This window comes from Nycticebus coucang, chromosome 20, assembly GCF_027406575.1.
Source record: "Nycticebus coucang isolate mNycCou1 chromosome 20, mNycCou1.pri, whole genome shotgun sequence".
Lineage (NCBI taxonomy): Eukaryota > Metazoa > Chordata > Mammalia > Primates > Lorisidae > Nycticebus > Nycticebus coucang.
In genome coordinates, this window is record NC_069799.1 from 60,067,096 (window position 1) to 60,076,395 (window position 9,300).

General features: G+C 51.7%; 1 protein-coding gene across 4 annotated transcripts in view; it reads right to left on the reverse strand.

The window, feature by feature from the left end:
- CAMK1D (calcium/calmodulin dependent protein kinase ID) overlaps positions 1 to 8,635 on the reverse strand; it is a 392,843-nt gene extending 384,208 nt beyond the window's left edge. For 3 of the 4 annotated variants that reach the window (XR_008376200.1, XR_008376199.1, XM_053572399.1), the window contains exon 1: positions 8,060 to 8,624. Coding sequence is in view for 2 of the 4 variants with exons in the window: in XM_053572399.1 (XP_053428374.1) it covers positions 8,060 to 8,151 (92 nt within the window). In the remaining 2 variants the exon portion in view is untranslated. Of the gene's footprint in view, positions 1 to 8,059 lie in introns of all 4 variants that reach the window. The other variant, XM_053572401.1, reaches the window with a different exon arrangement.
- Positions 8,636 to 9,300: the final 665 nt, after the last annotated feature.

Sequence of the window (9,300 nt, forward strand, 5' to 3'; positions counted from 1 at the left end):
GTCGCCCCTCAGCATCTGCCTGACCCCTGGTCAGCATCTACCTGACCACATTCCAAGAAGTCAGATAAGACCAATCCTTTCTTGAGCCGCCAAGAAGAGCACTAAGCACCTTGAAGAGCCCTAATTGGGACAGAGGGGTACAAGCACCCTCCCCAAGTTCCTGCCAGACCAGATTCCAAGGACTCTGATAAGACAGACTCATAGAGAAGAGAGGGGAAAAGGGACAAAAAAAAAAAAAAAAAGCTTCTGTTACAAACTGGCAGCATTAACCTTTTATTTACTCTTTATAATTCCCTTTAAAAGACCCCAGCCACTTGGGGCTAGCATTCCCTTCTTTCACACTCCCTCCTCCCCCTCTTCTACTTTCTGAGACAGTAAAATAAATTTTGTCTTCATTGTATCCTACTCCTTGGGTAAGAAATCTTTCTCTGCCGGAGCCATGAACCCCTAGTGAGCTTCCCAACCTTCAATCACCCTGTCAACCACAATCCTCATTTTAAGTCCTAGAGTTCTCCTGTTTTCCAGATGAGGACGTGAAGTTAAGAATGGAGCAGCAACTTGCCCAAAGCTATACAACTAAGAAGCAGGGGACCCCAGATTTGCACCCATGTCTGAGCAGCCTCCCAGCCTACCTTCTTAGCTACTGGCTATACTAGGAAAAACAACTAGCAATTGTTCTTCCCTCACTGACTGAAGAATTGTTTATGGTCTCTTACACCAATTTTGAGGAGAGGAAAATACGCACCATCCTGCCTATTTGCAACAAGAGCTTCCAAAAGTCAATTTCCAACAGATATTGACATATCCTTTCCAGCTAGTGGTGGCCCAGGGCTGCTGAAGGCTCTATATAGCCTGATGGCAGTGACTGTACATCCAGTCCCAAGAATGTGCCAGGGACCATAGACATCGTTGAATCCTTATAACAGGCCCCAGACCCAGCAACTTTTCTAGCTCCCTCTTGACTTGGGAAGATTAAAGACCCTTATTGTACCCTCAATGAATCCCCAATAATAAAAATAAATAAATAAAAAATTAAAAAATTAAAAAAATAAAAATAAAAAGATTAAAGACCCTTCCCCGAGGCACATGGCTGTGAATGGCTCCACTGAAGCTGCCTTCCCCTCAGGTTCCATTGCCTCCTCTACCCCATCTCAGCAAATCCACTGTCTTAACGTCTTAGCCTCAAGAGGTGGTATATTAACCCAGAGACAGAATCCCTCCAATTTTTGAGTCTTGCCAATTACCTAGAAAAAATAGCACAAAACACATGGCTGACTGCTAAAGACATGGGAATGAACCTGATCTGTCACGGAATGACCTTGGCCTTCAGGTCCATTTGGAGGTTACCCTTGGTCTACCTGGAGCCTGAATGATCAAGGCATTGAGTAATAAACTGAAAAAAAAAAAAATCAAGTGAAATCTAATTAAAAAAACTGGCCCCAAGAAAAGTGATGTCCACACCACAGAAAGTGTAAGGGCCATCCCCAACATGGGCTGAGAAGTGCTGCGGGCATCTTTCCCAGGTTCACATGTCGTCCCGACCACGTAAGCACTGAACTGGCCGTCTGCGATCAGAAAGGAAGCCAAGGTTGGTTGACTCAGGCCCCGAGCTTTGTGGTGGCCACAAAGAAGCAGTTACTCCATTAATTAAAAACACGTGTCCCCAGTGGTGGGCTTTGGGCTCCCTGACAAGTCACAGGAAACTTGAGATGCTATCAGAAGGAGAGGCATGAGGTCCAGGGCAAGCTGACCAATAATGTGACAATTCCCTGCTGGACCAAGGCCTAGGCCCTCCCAGAGGAGAGAGACTACAGAGGATTTAAGGAGATTTATTTGGGGAAAGGAAAGATTAAAGGGATTTATGGAGACCCAGCCAAACGAAAACTTAACAAGTTAACCCCTGAAATCCTCCCCTGAGAACACTCAAATGTTCACCTGGCACCAGCCAGGCCTAATTACTATCCATTCAGCTGCCAAGTCTGAACAAGAAATTTGTACTTGAGACATAGTCATCATGAGCTTATCTGGGAACATGCTTTACCCAAAAGTCTCAATTCCCCAGTCCCTCTCTACTAATCAATAGGGACATTGGAGTTCATCTTTTTTCAATCAAAAAAAAAGTTTGGCTTTTTCTCTCCAAATGTAAAACATCCTGGGGGAGAAAGGGGTAGTAAGAGTTCTCAGGTTTATTTTTTGAGCTTTAAATTCCTAAATGAAGTGGGAGAGTTATAGGTTATAGACTCACCTGTCAAAGGGATCTAGCTCCTTCTATTTATTACTCTAAAAACACAAACCAGCATTTTCGCAGCAAGTTAAACAATTCTTCCTACTGCTAACATTTCCGCTGTCACAAGACTTTCCCACTTGTGACAAAAGAGGAGGTACCTCAAAGTCCTTTCCAGAACTTTGCCTTAAAATGCAGAAGCCCATCACCAAGGGAGCCCAGAAGCCAAAGCTTTCTCCATAAAATGTTTCTGGGGCTTCCCAGGGCGTGGGCAGCCCCAATGTCACAACAGAGCAGGTCCTCAGAAAATCCTTCAAGAAACCAAACAAAATCACCGCATGTCCTGTTCTTCCAACCACAGATCTTTGGAGAATCTTACACCCACAGCCAATCTGCCAGCAATTCCTACCGGTTCTACCTTTTTTTTTTTTTTTTTTTTGGCCGGGGCTAGGTTTGAACCTGCCACCTCCGGTATATGGGACCGGAACCCTACTCCTTGAGCCACAGGAGCCGCCCTACTGGTTCTACCTTTAAAGGATATCTAGAATCCAGCCACTTCCCATCACCTCCAGAGCTACTTCCCAATTCTATAGCCCCATATGTCACCGCAGGAGCCTCCTAACTGGTCTCCCACTTCTGCCCCCCAGGCTGACTGACTGTTCTCAGCACTACAACCAGGGGATCATGAAAACACGAGACAGACCAAGTTACTCCTCTGCTCAAAACCCTCCATTAATATTTCCCATTTGGAACCAAAGTCTTAATTGCGGCAAGGCCCTGGTCAACTCTGCATCTCTGTCCCTGGGCTTGAGCTCCCCCACGCCTCTGCCACCTCTGCACTCAACCTCTGCCCCTAGAATGCGCAGTTCCAGCCACACCAGCCTCCTGGAAGTTGCTGGGCCTCACAAATGCCAGGCAGGCTCTCCCTGAGGCACTTGCTTTCACGGTTTCCTTTTACTGGAACATTCTACTTTCAGATAGCCTGGGGACTCAGCTATTCAAATATGAGCTTGTCGTAGGCCCTGCCATCCCCCCACACCAACAAATCCCCTCTCCCCACAGTCTGCTTCTCCCTGGCCTGAATATTCTATAACACACTCTCCATTTTGCTTCTTCCTCTCCTGTTTTCTATAGCCCCAGGAGAGAGGCCACTCCTGTGTGCCTGTTCATCGCCATGTTCCTGGTGCCCACAATACAGCAGGTGTTCAATAGATATTTTTAAACATCTGAGAGACTGAATTTATATCATGCCTCAAAACACAAGGACTGAGAAATCCAAACTTGTAAAAAAGAATGAAGCCAGAATACACTCGGGGAGAAATTGAGGGGCTGCCTGCCTCTCTTCTTCTCTTGGTAATATTCTTTCAAATGCTTCTCACAGACTCTACCATTCTGACTAACTCCAGAAAAACTACTATGAGACCGGCCCACCAAATCCACAGCCCACCCTAAGTGGCTCTGCACTCCACCCCGCGACACACACACACAAATCAGAAACACTGAGCCTGAGCTCAGTGATTCCATCTGGGCTTTCAGAAAAATCAATGATCTGTGTCCCCAACAGGTGTATTTATTGAGCAATTTCAGAATAAGTAGCGTTAAGTATGAGATGAGTGGGAAAAGACAGTGCTTGACCTGGAGAAATCTCTATTCCTAAAGCAGCATGCGGAGGCACTCATTTAATGAAAAATAAAGGGACCCACTGCTATTGACATTAAGCAAGATCAGGTTGCTGCCTGAGCTATTTACTTTGCTACGAGCTCAGATATAAAAATGTCCCTCCACACAGAAATGAGCTGCACGGAGCCACACAAGAAAAGCCCTGAGGAACAAAAGCAAAGGCCCTCCTCACCCAGGGAGCCAACTCTGAGGGTCATAAGGGCACTTGGAAACCGCCTAGTCTTCCCCAACTATCCCTCTCCCCTTGATTTCAGAGATGAGGAAGCTGAGACACAAAAGGTAACGTGGGCAAGTGGCCAGGTAACCCACAGGCCACACAACCCCTTTGTGGTGGACCCAGGCCCACATCCTCCACAATGCCTGGCCCAGCAAGCTACAGATAAGAACAGCCTCAACTTGAGCTGCTCGATCTAGATAAAAACCCATATTCATACCCTGCGGAGATGAGGATGTATTTTATAGGACAGGCCATTTTCTAGAACAGGGGAAGTGAGGTCGGTTGGGGTGGGAGACTCATCCATGCTGAGCCAAGGACTCAGGCCTTCTCTGCTCACACGCATTTCACAGGCTGGACATCGTGAAAGTGCCTTCCACGAGTCTGGGGTGCTTCCCAGATGTCACACTGATGCTTTCTTCTCACCCATATACTTCTCCAAATGCTTCAGAAATCACTGAAAGATGGCTACAGTGGGGATCGCCTGAAAAGCTCAACAAAGATGCCAGCAGAAATGTTTACCACACCACTCCTAATTTGCTGTTACACAATATTTATTTGCTGTCACAGTATGCTAAGGATCTGAAAACATTGTTGATTAATAAACAATAATTAAAGTCTCACTACCTTATTCACAGATAGGGTTAAGTTCTGGGATTCCCTTTTACAGGAGGCTAAATGGAAGCCTATGAGTCAACAGGTTTCTTCCTTCCAAAGACCTGACTCAGAGGTGCATCAGACAGCCTGGGCCAAACCACAAAGCTGAGTCCTTTCCCTTGTTCTGTCCTTTGCTTCCTCAATCTCATTTTCCAACCTCTTGGGCCAACGCTCACTCCACTCCATACAGACTAAAGGAACTGACCCAGAGCCTCCAACAGTGCATGTCCTGGTCTCCGAGGCTATCTGGATAAGGCAGTCAAAGATCAGATCACAAAGTCTGGCAAAGGGAGTGCCACTTGGCCCTTTACAATGCTTTATTTTCTCTCCCCACTTTCCTGTCTTTGGGGATAACACTTTATTTTAAAAGCATTTTAACACTGTAAGTTGACAGCCTTGCTTCTTTCAGGGCTTTCCTGCCTTAGGATCTTAAAGACATTGGGTGAAGGTGTGACAAACAAAATGATTAGAACTCCAGAGTACTTTGGAAATGAACTCCAGGGGTAACTGTTGATGCCTTTGATTTATGTTAGATTTCTTTACAAACAAGAGCTCAGACTCAAAAACTACACGGAAGGGACCTGAAGTGACCTCCATTTTAAGAAGCAGGCCAATGGTTAAAAAAAAAAAAAGAAGCGGGACACAGTAATTGGACTTGGCCCTGGGTAAACGGATGCATTGAACTTGGGACCACTTCTAGAAAGTCCAAGGAGACAAAATAACGACAATCCAAAAGCTTTGAAATGCTTACATTTAGATACAGGTTATCCCATAATTATGTTTTCTTTACAACAGTATTAAAATTAGCTTTCCAAATTATTATTAATCATCTGCCATTACAAAAATCTATAGTGTTTCAACCCCATGGAGATAATCAAGAGTTGTTCAGCCTCTCTTTGAGTATCAGTTCCACCACTTAATTGCTAACATTTGGCAGGTCACTCAATCTCTCTGTCACCTGTGTTTTCTCATCTACAAATTGAGGATAATAGTAAATTTCCATATCACAAGGTTCCCCTGAAATTTAAATGAGTTAACACACATAAGGCATGCAGAATAATGCATGGTCCTTGCTATACGTTTCTGAATACCACCTATGATCGCTGTAACTGTCAGGTCCCTGGGCAGAAAACATCTTGATCATTTTATTGTTTGTCTTTTACTCTCCTGGATCCCCTGCCAGCATGATAGTGGGAAGTTTCTTTGCAAATAATCCCTTTTTTTTTTTAATTTGTTTGTTTTGAGACAGAGTCTCACTATGTCACCCTCGGTAGAGTGCACTGGCATCACAGCTCACAGCAACATCAAACTCTTGGGCAGCAAAGAATTCTTTCCAAGGCAGAAGGCAACGCTTTGGGATCCTAAAAGAGACTCATACCCAGAGCCACAGGGAGCATGGCTTGAGTCCAAGAGGCTGCTCAGTTGGAGTCCTACTCCTGCACCCAAAGACAAATGCCTGCCCATCCTTCAGAGGTGGAAGCCACCCGCAGTCATCCCAAAACAGCCTGCTACAACAGTAGGAGCCACTAAAAGAAGCCACAGCTCAGTGAGCCTGGGCAGCCCAGCCACTGCAGAGGTGTGGCTGCAGGGCTGTCCTGTGGAGCAGGAGTCAGTTAGGGGACACTGCATCAGTCCACCTAGAGGCTACAGGCAGAGAGGGACCAGTGAGAGGGGCTCAGATGAGGATAAGCAGGGCAAAGGAAAACACGTGCGCGCGCGCGCGCACACACACACACACACACACACACACACACCATGGTCCACACACACACATCCAGCTGGTCCCTGGATGACAAGCATCTCAGAGTTTCAATTCTAAACCAGAATAAGGCTCACTTAAATTTTTTTTAAGTTTTTTACCAAAACTAACCCGTTAACTGGCTGCACTGAGAGGCAGCCCCAAACGCTTCTTTATTAAAAGCTAAATCCTTTTCTGTTTTCATTCCACCAAAGACAGCAAGTCAGTACCTTCCCTGGAAGGCAGTGCCAGTAGCAGGGCGACCCTATTCCAGTCCTTACCACGCGCTTTCCTGGGAATCAGAAGCGTGGCTGGGAGGGAATACCACCTCCACAACTCCTCTCTGGGGGACCCCCTGCACGTCTGTGGGTGAGGGGAAGGGAGGGAACGGCTGCAGCAGATCCTGGGCAGGGCAGAAGACAATCTGAGTTTGAAAAGGTGGTTCTGGAAAAGCCAATCAACCACAAAAGCAAGCAAACGGGGGGGGGGGGGGGTTGGAAATAAAGGAGGAAGAACACCCAACAGCCTAACTGATCCCACGAAACGCCTCCTCTTTTTCTTCCCTGCCGAATCAACACCTCCATGAACCCCAGCAAAATGTTCATTTCACATGGCACACGTGCCCGCGATTATATGTACGCTGACCAGATGCCGGTCCACAGCAGCGATCATATGAGGGAAGAAAATAACTTCAACTTCAGACTCATCGGCAGTGCCTGGTTCCCTTTCGCTATCAACCCCACCACCACCACCACCACCTATTCGGAGGCTCCACAACAAAAACAAAACCCAACTCGTGGGCAGAAAGGGAACAGCAGCTGAGCAGAGCAGCACATGCTTGGAGCATTTGCGCCATCGACTTCGGATTATTTCTGCTTCCTTGAGACGCAGCCGTCAGCCTCGGACTCAGTGCAGTCCCGGGAGCACCGCCTGTTCGCGACAGTCACAGACACCCCCCCCCCCACCGCCCCGGCGGCAGCACCCGGGCGCGTGCTTCGAGCCCGGGGGAAACGGGCAGACCCCCAGGGGAGGCTGTCTACCCACATGTGCCCGTGAACACTGCGAAATTCTCCCCTCCATAATCGCGCGGCCAGCCCCAGCCGTGCCTACACCTCGTACGTGCGGATGTCAATTTGATATGTACCCGAAATGCAAGGACAGAAACGGGAAGGAGTGGAAGCTGGTTTTCTGGTGCACACAGTGCGCCCGTGCACGCTGTGAGTAAACGCACACGGCCGGTAAACAGCACAACCCACAGCTCAGCCCACAGTCGCGCGCGGGGAGAGCGGCGGGGGCGAGGGAAGCGGAAAGCCGCCCGCCCTCGTGCGCTGGTCGGGGAAAGCCAGAGCCGCCCGCGCCCCGCCCGGGGGGCGCAGACCCACGCCCTGGGCGCGCGGGGGGCTCCGCGAAGCCGAGAACCGCGCAACCAGGACGAGGCGACCCGCCGGGTTCCTGCCGCCGCCGCGGCCACCGTGGTGGCGGCAGGGGCCGCCCGCGCAACCCCCGCCACGGCCACCTCCACCCCTTCTCCCCGGTCCCCACTTACGTTCCGAGGGTCTCCTTGAACTCGAAGATCTTCTTGATGTCTTCAGCCTGCTTTTTCCACGAGGAGCTGCTCTCGCCGTTCTCCCGGGCCATGGCCGCCGAGAGCCGGGCGGCCGGGGGCGCGCTGGGGAGGGGGCGCCGGGGGCGCGGCGCGGCGCGGGGTTGCGGGGCGCGGGCGCCGGGCGGCGCGGTCTGCGGCAGCTTCCTCCGCTGCAGTTTCCTCTTTCGCTCTCGCCGCCGCCGCGCTACCTCCCTGGCTCTTATTTCTGCTGGTCTCGGGCGCAGACTTCCTGCCGCCGCCGCTCGCCGGCTCCTTTGCCGCCGCCTGCCAGCCTCACTTTCTGCTACTTTCTTGCCTTCCTCCGGCTCCCTCGCGCCGCCCGCCCGCTGCACCCCCCTCTCTCCTCCCCCTCTCCCTCCTCCCACCTCTCTCCTCCTCCTCCTCCCGCGGGCTCCCCGCCTCCCGCGCGGCCGCCTTCGGGGATGTCCCGCTCCCCTCCCCGGAGCGCGAGCTCTGGCCGATCGCCGGCCGCCGCACCCCCTGGAGCCGCGACGGAGGCGGCTGCTGGGACTCGGGCAGGTGCGGGGCGCCGGGTGCACGCGGGAGCGCCCCAGGCCCCTGAGAGCTTTATTGTAAAGTCAAGTCCAGGGGCACCCGGGCTTTTCCTCTCAAGCCGGAGGGGGCGCGCTGCGTGGCGCCGGGCGGGGTGGGGGTGCGCCGCGGCCGGATGCGGGGGGCGGGGCGCCTTCCAGCGCCGCAGCCGGTGGCCCTCGGGGCCCAGAGTCGGGCCGGGGGCGGGCGGGGGCCGGTTGTCATGGCGACGGGCGGCCGCGGCGGGGCTGGAGGCGGCGGCGGGCGCTGGCTGGGGTGGCTGGAGCTAATTCGCATTGCACCAAATCGGCTTCGCGTCAATTTCGGGACGGCCGGGTGGGGAGGGGATCTGAGAACCTCCTGGCCGGCACGCGCGGGACGCGCCAGCCGCTGCCCAGTGGTCCTTTTGCGAGAAAAACTCCTTCGGGTATCGGGATGCGGGGACTGTGCGGGCTGCCCCGGCCGTGGGCCGGCCTCACTGGCCTCACTCGCCGGTGTAGCCCTCCTGGCTTCTCCTCTTCTCCCGGAGACTTGGTGAAAAGTGAATGTCTACCCACAGACCCCTCGAAGGAGGGCGCCCTCCTCGAACCCACCAGCAGCTGGCGTGGGAGGGTACCCGGGTGGCGCGCAGGTGCCTTCCTCCCCATGGG